Source organism: Apiospora aurea (assembly GCF_038362705.1).
Source record: "Apiospora aurea strain CBS 24483 chromosome Unknown utg000006l_segment0_segment0, whole genome shotgun sequence".
In the NCBI taxonomy this organism is placed as follows: Eukaryota; Fungi; Ascomycota; class Sordariomycetes; order Amphisphaeriales; family Apiosporaceae; genus Apiospora; species Apiospora aurea.
The window spans coordinates 3,744,925-3,772,799 of NW_027117393.1; the positions used below are offsets into that span (position 1 = coordinate 3,744,925).

At 54.3% G+C, this 27,875-nt stretch overlaps 7 protein-coding genes across 7 annotated transcripts; 2 read left to right on the forward strand and 5 right to left on the reverse strand.

The window, feature by feature from the left end:
* Nucleotides 1-267: 267 nt before the first annotated feature.
* PG986_009736 (glyceraldehyde 3-phosphate dehydrogenase) lies at nucleotides 268-1,342 on the reverse strand (the record flags this gene model as incomplete). Its single annotated transcript, XM_066845958.1, has 2 exons — nucleotides 268-470; nucleotides 532-1,342. 2 exons carry the CDS (start codon nucleotides 1,340-1,342, stop codon nucleotides 268-270), a joined length of 1,014 nt encoding a protein of 337 aa, XP_066698356.1.
* Nucleotides 1,343-7,946: 6,604 nt separating this feature from the next.
* PG986_009737 (uncharacterized protein) lies at nucleotides 7,947-9,311 on the forward strand (the record flags this gene model as incomplete). Its single annotated transcript, XM_066845959.1, has 2 exons — nucleotides 7,947-8,116; nucleotides 8,714-9,311. The coding sequence occupies 2 exons, from the start codon at nucleotides 7,947-7,949 to the stop codon at nucleotides 9,309-9,311; spliced, it is 768 nt and encodes a 255-aa protein (XP_066698357.1).
* A 567-nt stretch (nucleotides 9,312-9,878) lies between these two features.
* PG986_009738 (uncharacterized protein) lies at nucleotides 9,879-10,625 on the reverse strand (the record flags this gene model as incomplete). Its single annotated transcript, XM_066845960.1, has 1 exon — nucleotides 9,879-10,625. One exon carries the CDS (start codon nucleotides 10,623-10,625, stop codon nucleotides 9,879-9,881), a length of 747 nt encoding a protein of 248 aa, XP_066698358.1.
* Nucleotides 10,626-13,852: 3,227 nt separating this feature from the next.
* On the reverse strand, nucleotides 13,853-17,388 carry PG986_009739 (ubiquitin protein ligase; the record flags this gene model as incomplete). The annotated part of the gene is made up of 3 exons (XM_066845961.1): nucleotides 13,853-14,790; nucleotides 14,845-15,555; nucleotides 15,585-17,388. The coding sequence occupies 3 exons, from the start codon at nucleotides 17,386-17,388 to the stop codon at nucleotides 13,853-13,855; spliced, it is 3,453 nt and encodes a 1,150-aa protein (XP_066698359.1).
* Nucleotides 17,389-20,476: 3,088 nt separating this feature from the next.
* Nucleotides 20,477-21,548, forward strand: PG986_009740 (uncharacterized protein; the record flags this gene model as incomplete). The annotated part of the gene is made up of 2 exons (XM_066845962.1): nucleotides 20,477-20,613; nucleotides 20,768-21,548. The coding sequence occupies 2 exons, from the start codon at nucleotides 20,477-20,479 to the stop codon at nucleotides 21,546-21,548; spliced, it is 918 nt and encodes a 305-aa protein (XP_066698360.1).
* A 438-nt stretch (nucleotides 21,549-21,986) lies between these two features.
* Nucleotides 21,987-23,634, reverse strand: PG986_009741 (uncharacterized protein; the record flags this gene model as incomplete). Its single annotated transcript, XM_066845963.1, has 4 exons — nucleotides 21,987-22,826; nucleotides 22,904-23,304; nucleotides 23,366-23,420; nucleotides 23,473-23,634. 4 exons carry the CDS (start codon nucleotides 23,632-23,634, stop codon nucleotides 21,987-21,989), a joined length of 1,458 nt encoding a protein of 485 aa, XP_066698361.1.
* A 1,403-nt stretch (nucleotides 23,635-25,037) lies between these two features.
* PG986_009742 (uncharacterized protein) lies at nucleotides 25,038-27,102 on the reverse strand (the record flags this gene model as incomplete). The annotated part of the gene is made up of 5 exons (XM_066845964.1): nucleotides 25,038-25,363; nucleotides 25,431-25,798; nucleotides 25,873-26,617; nucleotides 26,751-26,856; nucleotides 26,896-27,102. 5 exons carry the CDS (start codon nucleotides 27,100-27,102, stop codon nucleotides 25,038-25,040), a joined length of 1,752 nt encoding a protein of 583 aa, XP_066698362.1.
* Between the last annotated feature and the right edge of the window lie 773 nt (nucleotides 27,103-27,875).

The following is a 27,875-nucleotide window of genomic DNA, read 5'->3' on the forward strand; positions in this document are numbered from 1 at the left end:
AAGGTGAAGAAACATCATACTAACATGTGCACATGCATTTTGTTTGATGAGGTCAAGAGGCGAGAAGCAACGAGGCTTTAGAGATTTAATGGTATTCATTTCATGTTGTTCTATCTCCCAGGACGCGAGCGGCGTGGTTCTCCCAATCCTAATCCTCATTCATTCATATCATTACGGCGATTGGCCGTTTTTTGTTTTCGTAATCACCCATTTCCAGGAGTTCCTGCCCGTCTCGTCCTCAATCTATAGTTTTGGTGTTGCTCGAATTTAAGCGTTGCCGTCGACCTTGGCAATGTAGGCCAGGAGGTCGAGGACACGGCGGGAGTAACCCCACTCGTTGTCGTACCAGGAGACGAGCTTGACGAACTTGTCGTTCAGGGCGATACCTGCCTTGGCATCGAAGATGGAGGAGGCGTTGTGGCCGTTCATGTCGGTGGAGACAACATCGTCCTCGGTGTAAGCCAGGACGCCTGTGTAGATGAGTTAGCATCATGACTGTTTGGGATGCGGTAGATAGTTGTAGGAACTTACCCTTGAGGGGACCCTCGGCGGCGGCCTTGACGACGGCCTTGATCTCGTCGTAAGAAGCACCCTTCTCGAGACGGCAGGTCAAGTCGACAACGGAGACGTTGGGGGTAGGGACACGCATGGCCATACCGGTGAGCTTGCCGTTAAGCTCGGGGATGACCTTGCCGACAGCCTTGGCGGCACCGGTGCTGGAGGGGATGATGTTCTGGGCCGCAGTACGGCCACCGCGCCAGTCCTTGGCGGAGGGACCATCGACGGTCTTCTGGGTGGCGGTGTAGGAGTGGATGGTGGTCATGAGACCCTCGACGATGCCGAACTTGTCGTTGATGACCTTGGCGAGGGGAGCCAGGCAGTTGGTGGTGCAAGAGGCGTTGGAGATGACGTCGGCCTTGCCGTCGTAGGACTTCTCGTTGACACCCATCACGTACATGGGGGCGTCGGCGGAGGGGGCGGAGATGACGACCTTCTTGGCGCCACCGGTCAAATGGGCCTTGGCCTTCTCGGTGGTGGTGAAGACACCGGTGGACTCGACGACGTAGGTAGCGCCAGTCTCGGACCAGGGGATGGAGGCGGGGTCACGCTCCGAGTAGAAGCGGACGGTCTTGCCGTTGACGACAAGGTCCTTGCCCTTGACCTCGACGGTGCCCTTGAAGGGGCCGTGGGTGGAGTCGTACTTCAGCATGTACTCGGCGTACTCGACGGCGATGAAGGGGTCGTTGACGGCGACGATCTCGACGTCGTTGAGCTCAACAGCATTGCGGAAGACAATGCGGCCGATACGACCGAAACCGTTGATACCAACCTTGACAGCCATGTTGATGGATTTGGGTGGTGATGTGTTGGAAGTGGTAGTGGGATGTGGTTTGGTAGGAGAGATGAGTTTGTTTGGAGGATGAGAGGGAAGAGTCAAGAGTCTGGTCGGATAGAGTGGGAGGAGGAGAGGGTTTATTAACTGTTTTCTGATAATAGTAGCTTGCTCGACCTGCCCTCGCCTGGGCTTCTGCGAGGGTCTGCGTGTGTCTGCAACAAGCCAAATCAAACCAAAGGAGGGGCAGTTCGGATTTTGGTGGGGGCAGTTGATGACTTCAGCAAGGCCGGGCAAAGGTTGGGACGGTTGGGACACTTGGGACACTTGGGAACAGACGGAAACCGCGAAAAAAAAAAGGAGGGGCAGCCACTGCCACGGCCTACCAATGGGCAAATGGGAGGCGCCAACTCGGGGCTTCCTCCCTACCCTGGCAGCCTGGCACTGTATCAATTGCTAGCAGGTACATGGCCGTGACTTCACCCGCCGGTCTAAGCAGCTCGAGCAAGAGCTCTCTGACCTCTGCCCAGAACTAGGGCCACTGGGCCTAGCTGAGCTGTCCTCTTCAGCTCTACCTGCAACTAAACGTCGGGATATCTGGGGCAAATCGATATATTCGATGCAAATCAATGCGCCTACGAAAAAGAGGCATTATTGGTGTCGATTGATAGAAGGAATCCAATACGATCTCTGTTTGCACCTGTTCAAACAGCACGACTGTAGGTAGGTACTCCGGGCCAAGCTCTACTCAACCATTGGATACATATCAGAGTTTTTGTCGCTCCCCTAATCTGTGTTTGTTGGCGGTCCTATCTCGCCTGGGCATTTCGCTCATGTCATGTCCTCTCCATCCATGTCAAACCCCCCGCCCCCGCTATCGCAGTTTGGTCCCTACTCCCTAGTCTCCAAGCAGCTCTCACTAACACGAAGCTCTTGCGACAGTGCGCGTAGCAGAGCTCTGCCCAGCCGCGGGATATTGCATTGTAAAATTTTCTCCGTTGGCAAGGTAAGGAAAGGCAGGGTAGCTCTTTGCTCTTGCTATCAGTGGTTGGCGCAGCATTCGTTTCTCATACGAGTAAGGGGGAGTAAAAATAACTCATCACCCTATTAGGTGGAACGGAGCTTCCCACAGCAAACCACCGGCCGGGCCTTCTCTTTGATTCACACACCAAACAGGAGGGGACCATGATGGCCACGGATGCCAGTTTACTACATCCCTACGTTACCAGACGTCAATAGCAACCAACCATCAAATCCCTGCTTCACAATTGATCGGCTTCAAACCGCCCCTTGTACCGGCCAGGTACCTTCCTGACAGCCGAGCCGGCAGCCTCGCTATTGGATGCTACGAAAATGGTACGGCTGCAGCACCCGGAATCTCGGTACTGCTGGTGCTATAGGCGGGCTGCCGGAGGCTCTCACGATATTGCCCGATCAAGCATATCCATAGCCTGTCGGCCCAAGGGGCGCGCTGCAGATCTAGGTAGTTAGCCCGCGCGGGCGCCACTCTACTGTATAAAGAGGGCCGAGATCCATTCGCGCCTCGTCCCTCGCCGCCGTGATGCGACTGTCAAGTGATTTCCTGGCCAAATGCCCACGCCAACGTGCGGCGCGCGTGGGCGAGCTCCGTCGCTGCCGGGCGTAATCAGGTCAGGTCAGGTCCCCGGCCTGTGGACGGACATGATTATCGAACGTTTGTCACATAAATGACACCCACCGGCGCTGGGGGCCAGGCCAGGCGATAGCGGAGCCCACTGCCATCCACCTATTGGTAACAGCAATCGCCATCCGTGGTCGCCTACCCGCTTACCTCGCCAACACTGCAAACGCTTGGCTACTGCTGCTGCTGCCGCCGCCGCCGCTTAGTAGGTGCTTTTGCTTGGAAGCTTCTGGTCTGGACCCTACGTACTGCATATCGCAAATCGCAAATCGCATACCTGTCCGGACTGGTCCATCTTATCCATCTATCTGATGTAGCTTTTTGGACCAGCCACGAAACAGCGAATCCCGCGCGGGTCTTGGACAACGTGCATGTGCCAAGCACGTTACGCTGTTTCCCAAATGTTTCGGCTCCCTTGCCCGACAACTGGCTGGCCTATTTCGGGCTCTGCTTTCACCGGGAAAGAAACAAAACGAGTTTCTTCTGTCAATTACTGAGCAAGCTGCCCGAGCTCGCTGGGTCAAACGAAACTCGACCTAGTTCAATTGCGGGCCGACTTGTCTATGTAAACGGGCCTATTCCTGCTGTTCGCCTGAGAAAAGTCCCAAGTGACATATGCCGGCTGATACGGCTGGGCAAACTCTCGCCACACGCGGGCCAAACATCCTCTGTTACTGGCCGTGGTTGTTGGAGACACATGCCATCTGCGTGGGCAAGTGCATCGCGAACTCGTAATACGGCTCGACGTTCGCTTATCCCATGTAATAGCGAGCTTGTTTTTTGGCGTCGAATTTGGAAAACCCTGCGTCATGTAAGGCTGATCCTGCCCCTCCAAGCAGTGAACCCCTCCCTGCGTCGGAGGGGTTTGCATGCGCCAAAGGATCTTCCAGGGTCTCGTTTCCATCGCCTGCGCTGTAGAGTTGCAGTCCGTCAAAAAGGACACATGATGCCGTCCGCCGGTTTCCAATCATCTTTGGACCTTCACGGACCTTTACGTGTCCATTAGCAGATCATAACTCCGCGCCCTTCCGGGTACGCCGGACTTTTCGATCCCACGGCACCTCCGTGGTCTGATTTGCGGGATTATTCAGCGAAAGAGTCAAATCAACGCAGTACGGCGTTGTCTATGCATACTGTCCAACCTACCAGACTCGAGTTTCGAATTTGCTAACAACCATTCCGATTACTAGCGAGATGGGATGCCACAATTGCCTTCGCGCCCTTGGTTCCGTTCCATGGTGCCCATCTCGTTGACCGTGATATCCCGAAATATCGAATGATGGCCAGCTTTCTTTGCGACTGGTGCCAGGGTCAAGCGTGGTATTCCGGCCTGGCCAACCCGCCCGATCGAAACGGAGTTCTCTGGCGCCCTCGTCCGGGGTGCACAAGGGCCGAATAACCTAGCTCGGGAGGCGATGAGGGGTCGCGATTCTGCGACTGCGCCGACCAGGTCTCCACCGAATAACACCATGCTACGATGGCTGGACGTTCGTTTTTGCTGACAAACGAATGTTTCGAGCCACTTTTACCCATTCCGGGCGTGCCTGGCTCGCCCAGATTGGGCTGTGGCGTTGCGCTGGTGTCACTGGAAATGGAAACGGGGGACTGGAATTGGGATTGGGATGCGGGCCCCAGGGCATTTCGGTCCTCCTGCTGGCAATAGCGTCCCTGAGACACAGAGTCCTGAACGTACGATCGAGCCCAGTAGCCGCCGGAACGTACGATTGAGCCAGAAAGTAGCCGCCGGCTCGGACCGATATGGAACACACCGACTGGACCACCAAAGTCACGCCACATCTGAGAGTTAGCCCAATTCATCAATGCGACAGGCAAATGAGAAACTTACATACATACATCATGCACTTTGCGCTCAATGGATTTACCTCGAAACCTGTTCCCCCAGATTCATCGCCTGTCGTCCCGGTTCCCTCTGCGAGCTCTGGGTAGTTCAAGTTGATCGATCGACCAAGCAGGAACTCTCCACTGCGAGCTGATGACGATGTCCCCACATGCGCGAAAGACGCTGCGAACTACATATCAAAGCTGTGAGCTGATGCGATGAGATGGGATGCCTTCAAATCGATCGCGCTCCGGGGGATAGCCAAGCCTGTCTTGGGACTCCTGGTTGAGGCAGCGGGAGGCACCTGTGCCAATAGTCCAGTGTGGTCTCGTCTACGCCATTCACGACGAAGACGCTACGCCCGTGTTCTTGTTCTGACAGTAAAACCCAAAGCGAAAGGGAGTTTCCGTCAAAATAGTGGCATCAGCGACACCTGCGTTCCGCCCATTATTTCGAGGTCATCTCCCAGGTCGCTAATCGGAAAGTTCCTTTCGCTGCACAGCTCGGAACAACTTCGATCTTCCATACTGGAGATTCGTAGGCAAAGTCGACGTCTATGTCGACGATTCAAGCGTCGGCAATGGGAGACCATTATTATTCTCCAGCAGCAAACTCACTTCCAACATCTTTGGGCACTGGAAAACACCACTAGTATTTTGCTTTCTTTCAAGCGGCGGCACCAACGAACAACAGCACCTTCGCATTCGCATGATACGCTTTCTGGTCTCGCCATGGGTCAAGGCTCTTACAGATGGCATTGACGTCACCCTGTATTATATCTGGCGACGAGGTCTCCGCCACGCGCTTAGTTAGCTAGATATTGGCAATCTATCAACTCGCGCGCGGTGCTTATCTATATGATCTTATGCGTTGTGTTCAAACGGTCACCATTGTCGCAATACGAACTGGGATTGCACCGTCGCGACTGTATGCCCGGCGTTTCCTCTATACGAAGGTAGCATGGCTTTACTATCAGACCATAATGAGTGATTGCTAGGCACACATAATAATGGTTGATCGTCCACTTCATAGCACCAAGTGCCCTTACGAGAATGATGAATCATTTACGATATGCTGCATGAGCCCTCTCACACTTTGATAATCCTTTCTTGGCCAATACGCAATGCTATAAGAGAAACGTCATCTGGTAAGCCGATAGGATTTACGAGTTGTAGATCCCTTCCCCATGAGCCGGGTTGGGGGCCCAAATCTCACTGGCCAAGATATGCAGCTTATCATACATCCATCCATCCTTCGGGCCAAGCGGACGTTTCACAGCATCGCGAAAATAGCAACAGAGCTTTTATACTTCATTCGGGGTCTATAGAGACCCTGTGATTGGCCACAAGGGGCTGCATATAGGTCTGACACGCTTCGGCTGACAGCACGACGCTTGCCGAATAGGGCAATATCCGACAATGTTCGGGGTTACGTAGCAGCTTTGCATCGCACTCGGGTTTGTCGTCTATCCTTCGATGCAAGTGAGACTGGATCCTTCGGGCTAAAATCTTAGCCGTACGTTTCAAGATGCTGCAGATCCGGGGTATGGATCGGTATTAAGTCAAGCGGTGTCGCTCACGCACACTGCTTCAGGTTCCCCCATTTGCCTGATGCCGTGGTAGTCCCTTTGCCGAAGGCTCTATATCACCACCGGGTTTCTTCCATGTTCAATTTGAGAACCAGAGGTTCGGTACTTTCCTCCTAGCATATGTGGGTAGGACTGTTGGGCCCAGGACTATCCAAAGGCATACCCCCCATTCACATTGTTCCATCGTTATACGCAAACAAACGAGAGCCTGGCTCGTGGGTTAACTCACTCGCTCCCGGTTTCTCACCCTTCCTGTTTCTGATCAGTACTCCTTCCGGTTGTTGCAGCTACCACCGACGGTCCACAGGAGTGCGCTCGTCATACCGGTCAAAGAGCCCCTTTTCGACGATGGACTCCATGACAGAGCTGCTCCCGAGGAAGACTTGGCGGTCCACACACCGATACCAGCATTTGGGGAACAAACGACGTACCAAGTTCCGGAGGGTCGTCGCCTTCATCCTCCGCCAGGGAAAGAAAGTGGCTGAGAGCTTCTTCTACGCGAGTTACGAATACAACTGGTGTGTGAGGGGACCTACAGGACAATATCCAAATCCGCGATAGAATTCGATTAGACGCTCGGCCTCGAAGAGAAGAAAACATCCAGGGGTTTCTATGCATTTATGCGAATACGCCAAGTTCAGGAAAAATGCAACGTTTCGAAAGGACAAAGTGGCACAGCCTACCCTTTGCCCTCGCTGTTATGGGGACCATGATGGGAGATGAAGAACATAGGGAACCTGCGGGAGCAACTGTGTGTATATATCAACCGGACATTCAGCAAAGGTATAACTGGGAAGAACATTCCGCGAGGGATCTCTATCAATGAACAGGTGCAGACAAAATGCCGAGGTCTCGAGATACCATGCCTCGATACATAAGTCCATGTACACGTTTATGGGAAAGAAGGGTCACAGACAACCAGCTAAAAATGTAGTAGACATATACGCACTCTGATGTGTAAGCCGAAGAGATGTCGTTGCAATATCTGTCCCCTTAATGGGAAAGCACTTCTTTATACACACAAAACTGTCCGAAGAATATTTGATAATCTTCTTTTTAGCTGGTCATCTTATACGTTTTGGTAGACGAATGAAGAGCTGGAATCGTTGTTTCAATGGGACTAGATTATCCCTGATCCGTACAGTATGAAATACATACCCTAGTAAGAGCAGCACTTTTGTCATTCAAGGGATATTCGGTTTCTGCGCAGCCAAGCCCCACTTTGTACCGGCCAGTGGAAGAATTCCTTCTTGGTGGTGGTAATTTCGTAGCATCCAGAGGCTTGTGGTCTGATCATTGATGTAAAACTCAGCCTTGTTGCGGCTTCAGTGGGACAAAGAGGTTGCAGTACCTCAAACACACAATTCTCACGCAGCCATCAGACCTCTTCCTTGGGCAGACAAACAGAGAGACCACTATTTATCGAGACCCATCGGAGCACTGGACAGAGCAATGTGGCTCCTCATTCCACATCTTGCCCATCACTTCAAGCACCTTGGAAATACTCACAACGAGCCATCCCAAGATGTCGTTCATAGGCGTGTCGTATCATGACCGCCGCATCTACATACCCAAGCCGCCTACTTGGCAGGAGATGCTCGTCAAAGTCTCCCAAAGCTTCTCCCTCAACGATGATCAAGCCAGGCAGCTCCGCGTCCTGTATCGACCCGATATCTGCGACGAGTCGTCTCCGTTGTAAGTCACATGTGTCCATGAGTTTGGCTTAGTTCCACAGATCGCGTGAACTAATCAATACACAACCAGGTGGGAGCTGGACCGTGGAGCCTGGGAAGGCGTCCAAGATGGCTCGAGCATTCACTTGGAGCCTGACAAGAGAGTCGAGCAACGCCAAACTGCTGATCAACGTATTGGTGCCGCCGCCAACCCCGACCCCCAGAGTGGCGAGAGAGGATCTGGCGCCCTAGCACCCCCCTCACATAATCGAAAAGCCAACATCTATGTTGTGACTCTTACCGGCAAGACCTCCGTTATCAGAGCCAGACTCTCGAGTACGGCCTCGCAGTTAAAGGGTCTGTACCAGGACAAGGGAAGGCATCCCATCAGACCAACAAAGACTTATCTTCTGTGGGAAGCAATTGGGGGACGGCAAGCGTTTATACGAGTATGGCATCATGGAAGGCTCCAAGCTGCATTGTGTCACTCGGTTAGGGGGTGGCAAACCGGCCATCTACCTCCTATCACCACATACTCTGGAAAATGTGGAAGTCGAGGTGACTCTTCGCCCCGAGTGGACTTTCAGCCTCCTCTATCCTCCCGTTACATACCACACAGATTCCTTGGGCAGAGCCACCGTTACATGGACCGTCGACGTCCAGCCCGATGGCACGATGAAAGACAAGAAGGCAGGTCTCGAGTGCTCCTATCTTTTTGGGAAGGCGAGGCTTTCTCCACGGAAACCGAGTCCACTTCTCTTAACAAGGCTGACCGCTTGGATTCGTTCAACCCGTCACAGCCGTACGCGTTCCTGCAGCATTGCCACGAGGCGCTGGCGTTCGAGAAGTTCATCGGCAGACTCGATACCGTTCTGGAGGAGCTCAGTCTCACTCCCGCCATGCGTACCGAGTTCGTCGTCTATTGGCTCCCGGCCTTCCGGCGCATCCGCGACCGCGGGCAGCACATCAAGTTTACGTTTGTGCCCCAAGAGACCTTTGCGAAGGCCGCGGTCCTCAAAATCAGCGGCGTTTCTGGACCGCCCAAAGCATTCAGCAGAGTTTTCATGCTCTTTTCGGCCGTCGACCCTGCTCGGAACGAGCCGACCATGGACACGCCTATGGACTGGGTTCGTCACGTTGGCCAGGATCGGGAGGCCATGCAGGACCCGGACGCGTTCCGAGTGCTGGAGTGGGGAGGCATGGAGCTTCGAGACTAGGAGTCTGAGTACGTCGTTTCGCGTTACGCTCACTAAGGAAGCCGTGCTATGAGAATATAACTCCGATATGTCGGTCCATTCATTGCTCCGATACACTGGACCAATGAAGAATGGACACGGGAAGAAGGATGAATAGGCGTACCGGCATTTGGCCGTACATGCTAGGCCGGTGTCTCTCGACATCTGGCAGCCCTGAAACCCAGTGCTTGTAATAAAATCAATGAATTGATCTATATACATTGACACAAACGCTTATCGCTGAATATGTACACGGCAGAACGCAGGCTGTACCAACCAGTCGTCTTCTGCATTTTGAGTCCACCACTGTCTAGTAATACCTCCCCTGTAACGATGGTAAACAGTACCAAGAGACTTCCTTGACCCTTGATCTTTTTGCCCACCTCGACGGGCTTCCATCAAAACGAACAGTCAAGTGAACACCTCGATCCACCTGACTTGATGTTGAAACAGCCGGTTGTATAAATACATAGGTATATACATAGGTGTGCGTAAGCGTGTCTCGTCTGTGTGGACAAGGGAAACCGACAAACGCTGGGAGGCCTGGACTTATACCGGAGACTCGAGGGAATACGGATACCCCGGTATGCGAAACAACGGCGAGAAGCTGTGCCGGCAGAGCAGTTGTATGCTCTGGATCTTGCCCTCCATCACGATGAGCTCGATGCGCTGGGGCGCCCTCGCATTGCCATCGCCCTGCTTGTGGTTGCTGCTGTTGTTGTTGTGATTGAGAAAGCTCGCCATATTTTCTGTGCAAAAGAACGGTGTCCTTGTTGTGGGCAACGTAGTAGTAGGCGAGGCTGCGTCGTTGTCGTTCGAGGACGGCGGCGCCACTGGCAACGACGAGACGGCTATTGTTGAGGATGGTGGCAACGCTTTTGATGATATTGTCGAAGTCGTCGCCGCCGCCGCTGAACTCGAGACGTCCGTCATGGACGAATTATTCGTCGCCGTGCTCTTTGCAAACGACGGCACCCGCGACGGCACGCACGTCATGGACGACGCCTTCGTGCCCGCCGTCGAGCCGCTCAGCGTTCGCTGGCCGTGGTGGAGCGGCAGTATGGGGTCCACATCCACGTCGTCCCCGAGGCTGATGCGCGGTACTCTCGTCTCGGACGGATTTGACTCCGCGACGTTCGAAGTGGTGTTATTTTGTTGGTTGTTCCGCAGGGCCCGGCGGATGAGGCGCCACTTCCACACGAGCACGATGCAAGGGGGCAGGGCGAGGACGATGCCGACCAGGGCGATGATGGACTCGGCCGTCACTTCCATGTTGTCGTTGTCTGAGTCCGCCATGTTGACTGATGGTGATGATGTTGTCACTCAAAGGAAAGAAAACCAGTTGCGTGTTTGTTGAAAAGGAGGGTCTGATTGTTGCGGCTCACGAAGCCAACCAGGGCTGAGTGTCGTCCCAGTATATCCTAGATCCTTCCGAATAGAATCACTGAATGACGACCGGGCTGTGTTTTGTATCTGTCTCAAGTCGGTCTGACAGGGAGGCTGTGTACCCAGCGGCGGCAAAGTATGCGATGGCAAGCCGACGACAAGATGATATTATTCTCAAGGTAAGTAAGAGATGCCAAGAGAATTGGACGGCAGCCAGCAAATGGCGAAAAGGAAAGGTTGGATGAAGGAATGAGATCTGGAGGAGGCGGTGTGAAGTCCCGACCACTAGGTGAAATAATCCTAAGTTGGGTAGCGAGGCCAGATCCGTTACCGACGATGTGATGGAACTTAGATGTAGTTGTGCAAGAAAAGATAGGCTCGTGACTGGGGCCGACCCCTATATTCACCATGAAGATCAACCAGCCGAGTGGTGTGTGCAATCGGATCACCTTACCATATTTGGTCCAAGACGGCGACCCGGGAATAAACTCTTCTTGTTCGAAATATGCTGACGAGAGGACCTCAACTAATCATGAGTTATGAAAATTCAAGATATACAGTCGACGAAAGCAGGGCATGAGTTTGCGGAAGCCCCTCCAGAACCACTTGGGTGCTCGCTGGTGCTGGCGTCCTTGTGTCGCGTGAGCAGGACCTTGCATCTCCCTATCCGCCGATTGGACGTATAGTCTGCTTCCTTATCTCGGCGGTGAAGGAGTTCTGGTTAAGCGATGACGTTAGTTCAGACGACAATAGCTGGATTAAGTCTTCAAGGACAGTTGCCAATGGAGGACTTGCCGGTAAAGCAGTAGCTCATGTTTACTATTACCCCTGAGTTCGGACGGAAAGCGGAGAAGGACCGAAACGAAACGAAACAAACTCGACCCAGGGTTGATTTAGTTCAGTATCTTTCACCTTCACATGCCCTTCAGGGCCGTCACCGTCTTCGGAACGCTGTTACCAATAGTGGCGATGAAGTTAGTTATGCTGCACCGCCCCCTGACGCTATACCGGTGGCCACCAGATTCCTTGGCAAATGTAGATTGCCCAGTGTACCAATGCCGGCCTGGATCGCAGTTATGCAGAGCCGCCTCGGTCTCCCTACCCGCAAGATCTGCTGTAGGATTGGCCAATATCCACCGAGAGCCTCCGACTTGGAGGCATCCTGAAGCTACCCTGCTCGAAAGACCAAGCAAGTCGATTCACGTATAATGCCGCTATCGGTGGACAGCAGCCCTATCAGTGGACACTGACCAGAGGCCTTTCTCCTTTCCACCGACATGAATAAGCGACACAAACTGCCACCGGTCATGGAGCACGATTTCCTGGTGTTTATCAAGAGGAGAGGCAGGGTCCTCGAGCCAGCAGTCTGCATGACCCAGCCGCCTACATGTGTAGATGGGTGGGCGGATAGGGGCCTCTGACTTTAGAAGGCAAGGAGAGCGACGGCGCAGAAAAGGGGAGCAGCCTAAAGTCGACGTCGATGGCCAGACCACTGCCAAGGTGGTCGATATCTTGACTCGAAGAAGGAGCTACTGATGCCGCTTCTGCCGTACTCGGTAGGGCTCATGTTGGTCCCCTGATGCTGGTGAAGATCCCCCTTGAGGCTTTCGAAGCGGATCGGTCCTATGCAAGGCCCCCTCACTTCACCCCCCTTGGCAGTTCCCACCCCGGCGGTGAAAGATGGTTGTTGGTGGGAGGTTTGGTTTGGACGAAATGCCGTGAGAGTTGGGTGCTGGTCTGGAGTATTCGGTGTCGAAGATAAGAAGTCTTGGGGGAGATTCAAGCTCATGTCAACCAACGTAGTGAGTCCTTCATGCGTGCGTTGGTGGGATGGCCCAATCGGAGGAAACGGGATACGGAGTCGGCAGTATTCGTATAGAAACCGCTTGGCAAAACGAGCGGGGACGGGGTATACAGGTTTGGTTTAAGGTATAAGAAATCTGTATGATTACTTCATAGTGCCCATCCTCTCCCGTCTGGAGGCTGTGTAAGCCAGGGGGGTCGGATCTGAGAAGCCCCCAAGCCAACGGGAAGTCGGCAGCCGCATCACCAAGATTGCATTCAATCGGGCATGAGAAACTCCTTTCACCGACCTCCACGGTTCGCGCTAGATGCGCCGTTCGGCCATCTCGGTCCCTCGGTGAAGACTACCAAGATGTGAACAAAGCCAAGCAGATAGAGCCATACGAGGCGCAATCTGCAGCTAAGCCAGCATATTGCAGAATACCCCTCTCTGGTCTGCATGTACTCTACCAATAGGCATCTTTGGTACGATCTGACTAGCATCTCGCGGGCATAAGTCCGCTTCACAGGCAGGGAGGGGGAGAGGGAGAGTGAAAGAGTCGCCTAGGGCATGACTCAAGCCGGCATATGTAGCTAGCCCGTTAGCCCCCCCTTTCCCACGTGGATGCGGGCGTGTTGTCGAGCATGGAGAAGAACGTGGATACGTCATGTAAAAACCGTGTAAGCAGGATAGGGCACATGCCTACTCTACTTACCCAAGGGGGCCATACGCGCGTAGAGGTCTTACTGTAACCTGTAGGTAGCTGACAGGCCTGGAAGCAAACGGACCAGTCGGATAAGCCCTGTCTTCACAGCACTCTGGGCATTGCTTCTTGGAAGACGTGTCGCGCGCCTTGGTATCAATATCTGATTCAGTATGTGGGTTTGTCGGCAGCCAACTGACTGACGACCTCGGGGAGAGACTTGCTTCTTCATAAGTAATTGTTGCAATAATGCTCGGCACCAACGGCAGATAAATGACTCTCTTTGACCAACCTGGAAAGGGGATGCGAGTGCTTCTCAATCACATCGTACATAACTTGGGGGGAAAACAACATGTTCTAATGATAAAACCAAGGAGAGTCAATTGGCGTTAAAAAGGTGTAGAGTCGTAGCTCCGGGTATGATAAGACTGTCTGTTATGCAATGGTATTCCTTTCTTCCTGCTCCTTCCTGCTTCTCTTCTTATTGGGTCATTTCGTCTATTCCTTTCAATCCACGGTGGCTCTGCCTGTGCGTCTATCCGTGTGGCCAGCCAATAACAAAGAGGGGAAAACGCCGTGTAATGTTCTTGCGACATTGGTATGTAAGCCTGTGAACGAGAGAAGAGATGTAGAACCCATTATAGTTCCTGTTCAACGAAGGCCAAAACCTTCGCTATCATTGACAGCACGCCATAGTGATGTCTCGAGGCGTTCGCGCGTCTGGTATCGATAAAGGTTCAAAACATTGAAACAAGTACGCGCCGAGGGGTATCGTCCTGTGTCGGGTCCGAGGCAGGAAATTTTAATTACGAGAGAGGCGGCGCCGGTGGCCGGGATCCGGTCGCTGCCCGTGATGAAAGAGACAAGCCGGCGCTGGTCTTTGGGAGTCGCAGCGCTGAAGCTCTCCCAGAACCATTCGACCGTCGGCTCCCCCTCGGGTTCTGGCGCCGCCTGATCGGAGCCACTCCAGCTGGAGTAAGTCGCGACAGCCCGCAGAGCAGTGATGTCTAACGGTTCGTCCGAGCCTCTCACCAGGAGTTCGATCTCTTCGGGCCGGAAGAGGGACAAGGCGTTGCCGCCGCATACGGTGAAGAAACCGCGCTTGAACGGCTCAAACTGGCGGCTGACCGAGGTATCCAATAGATATCGTACGTAGAGATCGACGTATTCCCGCCTGTTGCTGTTCGTGACCATCTTAGTTTCACCGCCTGGGCAAAGGGGAACGCGAACTCGGTCGCCATATTTCTCGACATCGATAACAAAGTCCAGACAGAATGTAGATTGTACATCGCCTTCAAACTCCAGCAGTTGGCGCAGGCCACGCGCAAGACGCGGTCGATATTCGGCAAGCTCATCCAGCGTGTAAATCATCATCGAGCGTTGGTGAAACGCCGTGTTACTAGCAGTCGATTGAGGTGCCGCGGCCAGGAGTTTCCTGAATGCAAACGGCGGAAGAGCTATGTCCAAGATTGTGGAATTGTAGATGGCAAGCCCTAGCAGGACGCCCACGAGGAAGTATTGGTCCGAAGTCTCGAACGTGTGGGGGTTGAAGTAGCAGTATTGCGAGTCTTCGTCAAAGACGAATAGGCCTGGGCTGGGTCAGCTACATCTGTTCGATGTGTTCAATATGAGTATCGACTTACCATGATCCGGGTTGAAGATCTCCCGGACTAGCAGCAGGAACCACTCCTTCCGAAGCCCACCCGCATCAATGCCTTCTTCTCCACGGAAATCAATACGCAGCCCCTTCTTGATGTCCTCGCTACCACTTCCCACTACCTCGCTAACCTGTTTGAGACTGTCTTCAACGAGACAGTCTCGCCGAACACTGAGAAACAGGTATTGCGTGTAACTCCGGTGTGATAGAATGCTGTCGAAGAAAGCTTCGCGCGCTTTCCCGGCCATTTGTCGCTTGGCGTCAAACTCGAGAATCTGGATCTTGGCCCAGATGCTGAGGAAGAAGGGATACTGACAGAAGGCGAACTTGCCCTTTCGAGCTTCCCATTCTTCAAAATCCGCCTTGAAATCCATGCAGTCCAGCAGCGAGTTGTAGAAATCGCTCGTGGCCAACAGATGGCCGTGCGCGTGCCGGGTGCTCACCTCGTTCCGCCGAACATGGGTCAGGTTGTTTGCAGCAAAGATCAGGGCCATGACCTTCGACGCGGCCTTGATTTGCCAATCGTCGACGTAAGGGAGCCTCTTCGGCGGCTCCGGGGGCTTCTTTTGCTTCCTCGAGGCATTGGTGGCTTCAATTGCGGCATGGAGCGTGGCAGGAGTGTTGTTCATCCGGCTGTTAGACATCTGAGGAATCAATCCCGCCGTCACGTCTATCTTCGGCTCGCGCTTCTTTGTATCTTGACGGGTAAGTCGATATGTCACGAACCCCCGACGAGGTCCTTGAACTGTAAGAACAAATGCTCGGGCAACTTGGAAAACCAAGTAACTAAGTGGTGCTGGCATGGTTCGGGGGTATTGGATAAGAGGCCAACGATCCGCTTGATAATACCCGAATGTCGGCCGACAGCGCTCTCTCTTTGACCTGTCGCGGGCCCTGTCTTCTCCCTGGCCGTCTGAGGGAAGGTTCCGGAATAGCTTTTGTGGCCGGACTGAAGCAAGGGGTTGGCCAGGATGAGTAGTAGAAAGCGCAAATCTTCCGGGTCCTTGAGTACTCGCCCAGGTCGCTTGAGCAGGTTCTCGGTGCATTTCAGTAATATTCGTTGTATGTGTTCTTGAGCGTCGAGGACGATGGCCTCGTAGCGGCTTCGCTCGGCGTCCGGCAGTGCTTTGGAAGGGTCCCTCTGTACCAGCTCGTCATAGACCGCAGTCCATCCCTCGGCGGCATTGATTATCGTGTGATACCACTCCATCACAAGCCCCCAATCGATTCGTGGCGTTCGAGAGGTGACGAGGGAGTGTGTATCGTCTTTTCGTACTGCTTGGGCTTTGGTGGGAGGTGTATCTTGATGGTTACCCGTCCACCACATACCGTTCTCGGCAAAGTTGCCCAAGAGCAGCATTCTGGGGTCAAGCTGCTCCGTTACCACGGGATCCTCGGGCACAGCTACTTTTGCGCGCTGAGTGTCAGGCAAGGGCTTTCTAGGTATTTTAAACGGAGCCGGGCGCGAGGAGGTAAAGCTCTGCCGCCGCGCGACAAAGGCTGCATTGAAATGGTTGTGAGACCGGAAACAAGCCATGAGATATTCCTCCAGCAGCCTGAAAATGTACTTCGCGTCGAGGGGATTCGGCGGCGAAGGAGGCGACCGCATAGGAAAGCCAGCACTGCGCTGTTCAGGGAAAGAGGTCGAAAGGACTCTACTCGCATTGCCATTTTGGCCGTGCGGGTTGGCCTCGGTGTTTTCGTCGGGGAACTCGTCGAAAACGGGAGTGCGCACGTATATGGGCGGTGGTGTGCCCCTCGAACCTGACCTCTGATGCCTTTCCCGCAGTGGCATTTGGGAGAAGTAATCGTCGCTTCCGCGCGACGAGGAACGTCTCGGCCAGTTCCCGGGACTTATCCGGCCAGCAGAGTCCGTATAATGTCGCACCGAAAGCCGCAGGCTCTCCTGCACGAGGTGCCGGGTGTGCTCGAGCGACGGTATTGTCGGGGCAATTGTGGGTTTCGCGGCGTCGCCGTTGCTGTGTTCCAGCGGCTTCAGGTCGTTGATGGTCAGACAGATGGTGCACCTGAATACGTCCAGCTCTTTCGGCCACCTGACCAGCCCGCCGCACGTCATGCAGTTCCCGTTGCGAAAGTCGATGGGCCCTCGTTGCGGCTTTCGAGCCGTCGTCGACGTCGACGGCATGCTCGGTCCAGAGGTCATCCCCGGTGGTTTGGGGGGCGTGTAGTCGTCATCGGTCGATTCATCGAGACCGATGGGGGCCTTTTTCTTCTTGCTCGAGAATAGCGAAGGGAACGGGTGGCTCATTGAGCGGGAATGCGACGGTGCCGTCCGCGATCGGTTGGATGGTTTGGAGGTTTTGGGTTTCGCACCTAGAAAGTCGTCGTCTTCTTCGGAGCTGCTGTCTACGATTGGTACTGGAGGTGGGCCGCGATGAAGGATATCGAGCCCGGGGGCAGCATTCGGTCGCGAATTTGGCATGGGCATGGGGGCTCGGGAGGTGGTGCCATTCCTGCGCTGTGGTGAAGAAGGCCCTCGGTGGGGGATCGCGGCTGCCGACATGGACATGGCTGGGCATCTATTCCCGTTTTCCCAGGCAGTTGCGGCTCGAGTTGATCGTGACGGCATTGCCTTCCCGTCTCTAGGTAGGTAAGTAGCTAGATAGTCTTCCCGCCTGCACTGCGATTCAATTAGGTCAAGTACCTTGCCTATCCCACTAATATCATAACGTTCAATAACTGTTAACTCGGCGCATTCACATATTGGGTCACGTCAATGACTGGTCATCCCAGATGATGCGCAGCACTGTGGGATTGACCAAATACGACGTGGGCGGGTAGGAACGTGACCGAGTGTAGTGCAGTTTGCAGTGCAATCAATGCAATGCAATACCGAAGCGGCAGTAGAGTGGTAGCAGTAGTAGCAGTAGTAGCAGCAGTAGGTATAGCTAAAGCAGCCGCCCTGGCAAGTGCGGTAAAAGGAGCTCGACTTCGACGGGCTGAAGACGTTGGCTACCTATCTGCAAGGGCAGACAAGAGTCTGTGTCTGTGGAGGGGCTCTTTCGGTTGATTGCAGCAGGCACGACCAAGACCTGCATAAACTCGGGCGGTGGAATGCCAAATATTTGATTGATCCCAGTACGGAGTATCTGAGTAGCAGCAGTAAACAGTCGTAGTAAGCCGTCGTCAAGCACAGCGAGTAGAATACAGCAAGGTAAACAGAACGACAAAGTTTCTTTCTCACACGACGAATTCCCTAATGGCGCGTTGAAGATCAATGGGCCAAAAAAGTCCAGGCCAGGACAAGGCCCAAGGTTACGTACGTTTAGCGACCTCTGTTCCGTCCGTGCCGCCCTCAACTCCAAGAGTGACGTCCTACTGCCGAGCGAATCGCAACGCTTCCCGCCCAGCTTTTGCCCGCTACCGTTGTCCCCCGGTCGGGCGTCAAACAGGGTCCAGTCCACTGACACACACCTGCGCCTTTCCCCTTGCTGATCCATGGAATGAGACGCTGCCTTGCTGGGATACTCCAGAATACAAGTACTCGTGTCTGACAGCATATTTATGGATGCTTAATTATAAATATGGGTAGCTATGCCCTCATTCAAGGCCGGATATTCCCACTCTGCAGTTCAAGGATGGCCTTGGCACTCATCACTCGTCCTCGAATTCCCAGATCTTCTCTGCCTCTCTTCTCCATTCGACGTTTGCTACACTGATGTCAGCGCATTCGTGGCTTTTTGCTATTTAAGGAGAGCGACGACGCGGCCACGGCCACGGCAACCCAAGAGCCAGCCCCCTCCCCTCCTTGACTAAACCCCTCGCGCTTACGTGCCCCTATGCATTGGCACTCGCATTCGTTTTTTGAGCGAGCGAGCTGCATTTTCATCAGCCCCCCTTTGTCCCAATCCCAATGCAGGCCACGCTTGGCCCCGTCTCGGCGATTGGGGGCCCAATTAGTTCGGAAAACAAAGAGCCAAGATGACGGGCCCATGGCGGATTACCCCAGCATTGTCATTACGAACCTCGGGGGCTTGGGCCTGACCCGAAAAGTGGCCCTAAAGCTGATATTTAGCAGCTCTCTAATTTGCGGCCGGCATTGCCCTAACATGAATCTTCAATATAATAAGCCGGTCTCCCTGACAATTTGCTCGAGATTGCCAACCATGCAATGCTCGTACTGGACCGGAGCGACCAATGCCAATGTGCCCTCCGACTCTGACAGGTCTTTGCCCTGGCCAGAGACACTTAATCGCTGTCTCTCGGGCCTTCGCTGCTTACACCTTACACAGTCACCAGAGAGGGGCTCGGAACCGCGGAGATCTGCTCGTCAACGTTCAAGGCCATCATCAGCTTGGTGAATCTGAGCAAACAGAGTTTTGTCATCTACATTGATGCATACCAACGTCACTGCAGCAACTCCACCTGGTGATACCTCATAGAACGTAGCGCTTGCTCAGTATCATGTTCGGCTGGCCAGAACTCGGCCATGTAGCTAGGACGCGAGCGAGTCACGAGGAGCTCATGAGTCCGCCCCAGGCAATATGATGCGTGGGCCCAAGAACGCCGAACTGAACCGCAATCAGTGAAGTATATGCGCCATTCCCAATCGATATAATATATCTTTTTAATCAAAACCCCCCAATAGCTCTACGGTAGTAGATGCAAGCGAAGGATCCAAGGAAAACAGTGGTCTGGTCTTCGGGAGATTGGAAAGACGATGGCAGCCATTCTGCCATTGCGATTCAGTGTGGTATTAGCTTGGCAGGGAAGGCTTAGTGGCCAAACCGCCCTGCCGCTAGTGCGCATTGCCTCACCTATCAGCTGAGATGCAACAGTGAACATTTGGCAAACTGGTCAGGTTGCACAGCCCGGCAACTTCCAATGAGAGTTGCGCATAGGTAGGACAATCTCTCAAGCTGCAGTGTTTCTTAGGCGAGTATGTCTTCGCGCCTTATATAGATTCTGTACTGAGGGCTACATACCCAACGTGACCCAAGTGACACCCGCCGTCCCCATTCGCAGCCTGGTAGTTAGTTGCCTACTCGTTCGTTCATGTGAGCATACTACCGTACACCAAAAGGTCTGGCGTTTGGATCACGCCCAAGACAGGACCGCGTGTCGCCCACTGCTGTCCATCCTCAAATTTGTCGTCACCACACCACTCTCATTCGCACTCGGAGTCGCATCGTGCCTTGCCCCCTGCACGACCATGAAGATCAGGCAGAGTGCTTATCTTCCAAAGAGGTGTTCATTATGGATCTTCCTGGGCAAACCGACCCATCAAATCGAATCGAAATGCGGTGGTGCACAGCACAGCAAATAAACCCCTCCCCACTATCCACTCTCCCACTCTCCCACGCGTCCCCCTAATCAATCATGCAAATCTGGTGTGGCTCAAACAGGCCACAACAGCGCAGAGTAGAACGCAACACCGCTCATTCGGATCCCAAAAGGTCAGGCCGTCGTCGCCCTCTTTTGGATTGCGAACATCGTTGTTGAAACATCCCCCCTCCGAACTTTTTTTGAGGAGAAAAAAGGAATCCCCGTTTGTGTGCTTACGACGTTGCTCGCCTCACCCCGTTCACACACCAAGCAAACAACCCATTGAAACAAACACCACCCCGGTCAAGCATCACCACAATAAAAAGGACACTATGGACTTCAGCTTCCAGGGACTCGTGCAGACGCACACTGGACAGATGGAATCGGCCTTTGACAAGATCATCAAATGCATTCTTCACTACAGTCGCTTGGATGTTTCACTCGTTCGCATCAGCAATGTCACGGAAGAGTAAGTTCTAATAGCCACTGCATTTCTTCTCTTCTATCTGGGTGCTACCGTGCGACAAACCGGACCGTACAAACGCAAAAAGGGCGGTGAAGGGTTTTATGATGGTTTGCGGAGCGACGAATACGACGATGTTGACTTTCTTTGCTTCGTATAGTACCTTCCACATCTCGGTGGATGCGCGCGCCACAAACACCGGCCCCGTCCCGGCCTCCATCTCCCCCATGACCCTTGACCTGCACAACGGCAAGGGAGACTGTTTCGGGAAGATCTTCATGCCGCCGCTCAACACCAGCATGAACGGCGCGCGCGTGCAGGTCGAGAACCAGCTCGTCAAGATCACCAACAAGCCCGCCCTGCTGGAGTTCGTCGGCTCGGTCATGGGCGACACCGCCGCCGTGCTGGACCTCCGCAACGGCCGCTGCGACGTGAAAGCCCTGGGCGTCGGCCCCCGCAGCATCGTCTACAGCAAGACGATGCAGATGAAGGGCATGGACGGCCCGCACGTGACCGTCGACCAGGTCACCTCGACCACCAAGAACGGCGGCGGTGACGTGCAGATCACGCTACGGATCGCTAACCCTAGTCCTATTGAGATTAGCTTTGGCACGTGCAGCTTCGAGATCCAGACGAACGGCGGTGACGACGGCGAGCGCAAGGTGTTTGCCGAGCTCAAGGGCCGGCTCGACACCCGCAAGGGCCTCTTCGAGGTCAAGCTGAACGGCACCATCGACAAGACCGTCACCCTCGAGCCCGGAAAGGTCCGCCTGGTCGGTAAGCGATGCGTCGGGGCCGGTTGGTGCGACGATGCTCTCAAAGGTATCGATGTCGAGCTCCACGGCACCCTGAAGCTCCTCCGCGCCATCGGCGTCGAAACGGTCCATGCGGAAGAGATCCTTGAGGAGAAACCGAAGGGCCGATGGTTCTGGATGAAATAGTGGCTGGTGATTGCGGCAGATTGATTTGATTTTCTCACAGGTTCCTTCTGTATTTGAGCAAGCGAGCATTGATTGGGGGCCGGCGTTCATACTGGCGTTTGCGGCGTTTGGCAGCAGGCAGGCAGGCAGGCAGGCTACATGATCACAAATCATATTCTACTACTACATAGACAGATACATCGTCTAGACAGTTAATAGAGTCCAAAAAACTCGGAAGCGGTATGTATGACCAATCTGCCAGGTTGTGTGACTTATACTACAGCGTGCTAACTTGATTTGCTAATTGATGCATGTTGGCTTTACCCATGTCGTGAACATCGCTGCCATGATGTAACACTACGTTTGTACTCGGCAACTTCATGGGAAGCATCAGCTCGTCAAATTGTTATATGCTGATAACTCGGTTCTACTCATTCACGACCCCCGAAATGCAATCTCTTACAAAGTATACTTGAAATCCGGCCGAATATCCCCCATCGCCCAGCGCTCCTCCTCGCCCATCGCTGCCCACTTGGCATCCATCCTCCCCGCCGTCCGATCGCGGTTCATCTTGCGCAGCGCGGCGTGCATGACCACCGTCCCGCCCAGCAGCGCGACGACCTGGTACCCCAGCACGACGCCGTGCCCCGTCCAGAACCGGGGCGCCTCGCGCGTGAGGTAGATGTTGGACGAGACGACGCCGTTCAGGTTGCCGAACCCGACGACCATGCCCAGCACCACGGCACGCTTCAGCGAGCCCTCGGTGTTGTTGATGACCCACGACAGCGTGTTGGAGATGGTCGGGTAGATGCCCGCGGCGCCGAGGAACGTGCCCGCGTACTGGACCTGCGGGTTCTGCGACGCGAGCAGCATCACGAACCCGGAGATGCCGACCAGCACCGTCGCGGCGTTGCAGTAGCCCCGGTACTTGGTCGCGTCCGCGACGAAGCCCACGATGACGGTCAGGGCGGCGGCGACGGCGTAGGGCGGCACGCTGAGCAGCTGCGCGCGCGTGCCGACGTGGCCCATGCCCTTGAGGATGGTCGGCAGGAAGAGCGAGAAGGCGTACAGGGGCACCAGCGCGCCGCTGTAGATGAACATGTACCCGTACGTCTTCCAGTCCCGCAGCGCGGCCCAGATGTGGCGCTTGTCGAAGTCCTCGGCGGTGCGCCCCTGGCGGTCCGCGATCAGGCGGCGTTGCATGCGGATCCGGTCGTCGGCGGACAGGAAGCGGGCGTCTTCGGGCCAGTCGAAGACCATCCACCAGCACCCGATCCCGACGAGCACGGTCGCGATGCCCTCGAGGATGAAGATCCAGGCCCAACCGGGACGGCCCGCGATGCCGTCCATGAGCGCGATGGCCGCGGCGAGCAGACCCCGAAAGAGCCGGCCAAGGCGGCGGCCGAGAAGAAGATGGCGGATCGCACGCCGATCTCGGACGACTTGTACCAGCAGCTGAGGTAGTAGTTGACGCCCGGGAACAGGCCGGCCTCGGCGATGCCCAGGAAGAAGCGCGCGGCCAGCAGGCCCGGGTAGTTGTGGACGATGCCCATGAGGGTCTGGGTGACGCCCCAGACGAAGATGATGGCGGTAAAAAAGACGCGGGGCGACAGCCGCTTGAGCAGGGCGTTGGTCACGGGCTCGGCGGCCGCGTAGCTGATGAAGAAGATGGTCAGGGTCATGTTGTAGTCCTGGCCCTTCATGCCGAGGTCGTCCTCCATGCCGGCGAGGCGGGCGTTGCCGATGTTGGTGCGGTCAAGGAAGGACATGAGGTAGACTGTGAGAGGATTGTTGAGGTCAGTAAAGGTATGGCGGGGTTGAAGCACAGGTAGACTCACGAAGGCTCAGCCACGGGATCAAGGCCACGTCCACTTTCCACATCAGCTTACGGTCCTACTATCGGATTAGCACATTGAGCTTGAGCGTGTGGGTGAGGTTCACCTACGATGACGGCTCTCTCCTCGGGCGTCTTGTCCGCATCAGGATCCGGCAGGTTCGCGAGAAGCTCTGCCCGCTCGACATGCAAAGCATTGACCGGGGGCTTGTCCTCCGACAAGCTTGCGGCCTCGAGGTCGAGGCCAGGGCTCTTCTTCTCTTCAACCGGCATACCGTGATGTGGTCTCTGGAATGGGACAGGTGCTACTTTGTCGGAACCCTCGATCAGACGTCGCTGCGGGTTTTAAACAGCAGCGCACAAGAACCCTGAGGGAACAGAAAGTAAGCTTGGCTTGGGAGGCGTGGGGCCGAGGAAGGAGAAAAGGCCTGGTCAGAACCTACGAGATGGAAGAAGCGGCTTGCAGATCGCCGGGTGGTCACCTCCCTTTATATTCACTGGGGATAGGCAGACGCGCTTCTCAGCGGCGCAATTTGAAGCCGGTCATCCCTTGTCGCTCATGCTTGATTCAATTCTCCCGTAAACGTTGAAGGACGGATGCCCACAGGCGCTGGTATGCAAGGCCGATTGGATATGACATCCCCGGGCGAGGATATGAATTTATCCCTAGCAGTTCTTGCGGAGTCGGCGGAGCAGCCAAGGGAGTCTAACCCCATACCCCAGATGCCAAGTCGCAGCGCTTGCAAAGTACCCATGATGATAGATGATGGTGTTGGCTCCTCCAAATGGGCTTCTCACTAATCGAAAACGGTGCGCGCCCTTGGTTCGCAGTGAACCTGCGAGACATATTCCTCGTCTCCTTGCTTTTCTTCGAGGGAGGTTTAATCAATTTCTTTCATTGATCGTCTCGAGAGGGCGAGAACCAGGCCATAAATAGATGCCCTGCCACGAGAAGCAGAGCAAACAATCTGCACTGGCCCGCCCGAACGTTGGAGTGCTAGCAAGAAAAGCAACCTTGCCTTGTCTGTGGGCTCGCGCCTTGGCGCCCAGACAAGGCAATAGATATCGGCCTGGATCGCGTTCGATGTTGGACGTCCTGATAGGTTCCTGGCAGGTCATTCGGCTCCGGGGCAACGGCTGCGGACTCCTTCTTCGAGGGCCGTCTGCGCTCGCCAAGGAAGTTGCTTACAGCTACCCCGCATGCTCTTTGCGACCAAAATCCACCCAAAATCCCACTCTCACTCCAGGTTCCGGAGGACGATCCTACCTCGGCGTGGTCTAGGCTGGCGAATTACCCCAATCCCCCAGTGTGCTCGACGCTACAGCGACTCATGGAAATTGCCACCGTCTTTGGGCCTCTAACTCGGATATAAACGACGCACAAACGTATGATGGTATTGTTGGAATCGCTTATCTACTGCTGCAGAATGGTTTTAATAGCAGCCAAAGATCCGTAGACCAAGACTCCATATACCGCGGTGCGGACTAAAGGATCAAGTATCCACGAACCTGCCACTGCTTACCATCAACCATTCCATCCGCCTATCTCGCTCGTTAAGCCCACTCGATGGCCACCCCTGGAAATGTTTCAAACTGTCATGCATCAGATCCAAGCACCGCATTGACTACCAATCACCACCAGCTATTCTGTCGACACCTAATCTCTTAGATGTCTATCACGACGTCCCTTCAACAGGCGTTGTAGCCGGGTGCTTCTCCCAGAGTAGCAGTGCGACAGCAACTTGGGCCACCCCGCAGGCGACCAGAGCATACATCTGACGATTGTAGCCCTGCGGCAGGATCCCTCTTGCATCATTCCACACGTCCTCTGCTATCCCTACTGTCCCGCCATGGCTGTATGTTTCGATGACGCGATTTGGGTCTGAGATTCCAAGCTCCGACAGCCGCGGAAACACAAATCCGTTGAAGAGCGCCGTGGTCACCGCCACCATGAGGGTGCTGCCTATGGCGCGAAACTGATTTGCCGCTCCCATCCCCACGGCTTCACCGGTAAGAGTCAGCCACATCCAGATTCTTAAGTAGATTGAGGCGACCAGGTAGTCACTTACCGTGATCACGTTTTTCGGCCACATGGGGGATGTTTAAAATGAGTGTCTGGAAGCTGATACCGCATCCCAGGCCAGCAATGACTTGATAACCATACACGCCGGGAGGGATGTCGATATATGACCCGCCAGTGGCGAGAAGCGCATAGCCCAAAATCTGCAGTAAAGCTCCAACCATGACAGTATAGATCGTTGGCACCTTGGATCTCTTAGCCACATTGGCACTGAGTATCGTCCCGGCTGAAAGTCCAACGCCAAATGGTATGAGGCGCACGCCGGCATCAAGACTCGAGTATCCTCCCACCAATTGGAATCTCTGAGGAATCTGCAGATTCGTTACCGTCAAGGGTCCGCCTTGGGGGATGATGCCACTGGGTTACGTGTTTCAGCTCTTATAGGTACACTTTAAAACCCTTGCCTCCCATCAAAAGGCGAATTTACTCACAGCAGTGTTCCAACCATGAAGCGGCTTTTGAGGAATCGCCAGGGCAGAACGGGCTCACGAGCGGCATTTGCAATCGTCACGCGCCGTTCCCAGGCCACAAGCGCGAGCCATAGCAGAACAGAGACAACCAGTAGAGTAATGAAGTAAGCAGAGCCCCACGAAAACCGGGACCCAGCTTCTTGGAAGGCGGCGACGATGGACATGGTAGCCATTAGAAGCAGTAAGCAGCCAGGCAGATCCAACCTGTCGAGCGGTCGGGCGCGTTGCTGCGACACTGCTGTCGGTTTATCGCTTCCCAATTTCTTGCTGTGGTGATGTGGGAACCCGGCAGGGATGCCCACGACGGCCAATACGAGACCCACGACGCCGATTGGCACGTTGAGCAGGAATATCCATCTCCACGTCGTGACGGAGCTGATCCCCCCTCCGGCTATGGGGCCCAAGATCAGGGCGAGCATGACGGCAATGCCCATGTATGTCATTTGAGTACGGTATCCCTCAGGGGGTACGATCTCAATGGCTGCAATGGTAGCGAGTGCGCAACTGCCACCGCCACCAACACCCTGAAAGGCACGCAGGATGATGCTTATGTCCGTGAATGTCAGTCGTACAGGTGCTATCGAGAGACTATCAAGCAGAGACTTGGGATTAAGATATCGAGCACTTATAGATGTGGCATGGTCTTGGCCGCTGCACAGCCGCCCGAGGAGATGGTAAACATCAGGATGGACAATACGTAGACCGGCTTTCGACCAAAGATGTCTCTCATCTTAGCTACGATGACAACGAAACCTAGCATTGATACGGCATTAGCAGAGTCCGGAGAAAACGCCATTTAAGGGGTAAGTCAGCAAACACCAAAAGGACTCAATACATACTAACGTATCCAAAGAAATAACTGGCCAGGATCCAGCTCGCCGCATCGAAGTCGCCCAATTCCCCGGTGATAGCCACAATGGACGTGGTCACGATGAAGATCTCGACCTATACCAGGAATAACATAACAGCGTTCAGGATGGTCACCAGGAAGAGACGAAGACCATGCAAATGACTAGAAGTAGCCAGGAAACTATGGTTGCTTGCATCTACTGCTCCGTCGGACTCCTCAAGAGCGTCGCCGACGAGCGGTACGGGTACATCATTTTCGTTCCTTTGGCTACCATGTATGAGGTTGTTGTTATCGCTTTTCTTTTCGGAAACCGAGGTAGGTTGGACGTGAGGATGCACCATGGCGAAGAGCGGCTTGAATAATGACAAAAAATAGTGAAGACCAAGAGAAACCCAGACAAATTGCTCCGTTGCGGCAAACCCACTGGATTACCATGTCGTATTATACCCCTGGACCCGAATAAATGGTAACCCGGCACAACCAACCCCAACTGTCGGCCCAGCCAACATAACCCCTTGCATCAGCACGTCACATTCCCAGCTAAATGGCACCTCGGAAATGTTCTGTGCTTCTTCAAACTTCCAAGATATCCAACCTAACCTTCACACAGAGAAATGCCATGGATACGATATTCCAGTATATTCTGTGCTTCATTATCGCATTGGTATGACATTACCGTGTCCAGAACTACATTCGTAGTAGCTAACCGCCAGTGTTTATTGCATCATAGCTTGCTGCCGTTTTATGCAACCGCCTCGTCATCCACCCCTTGAGAGCGTATCCGGGTCCTTTGCTGGCCGGCTCACGAATGGATATGCCGGCTGGCACGCAATAAAAGGAGATGTTCATTTCATGACATACCGAGATCACCTCAAGTATGGTAAGATTACGACCCGGTCAAACAGCGATATTCTGTGCGTCGATTTTGTATACTAGCCTGACCTCCATTCAACAAACAGGCCCCGTCGTCCGGCCAGCCCCAAACCGCTTGGTTTTCAACACCATATCAGCCGTCCAGGGTAGGTTTCATTTTTCACTCTGTGGAAACCTTGGTCTTTAATTACATGGTGCATCCCGTTTCTGATGGTTCTCATCGAAACACTGAGCATACCTA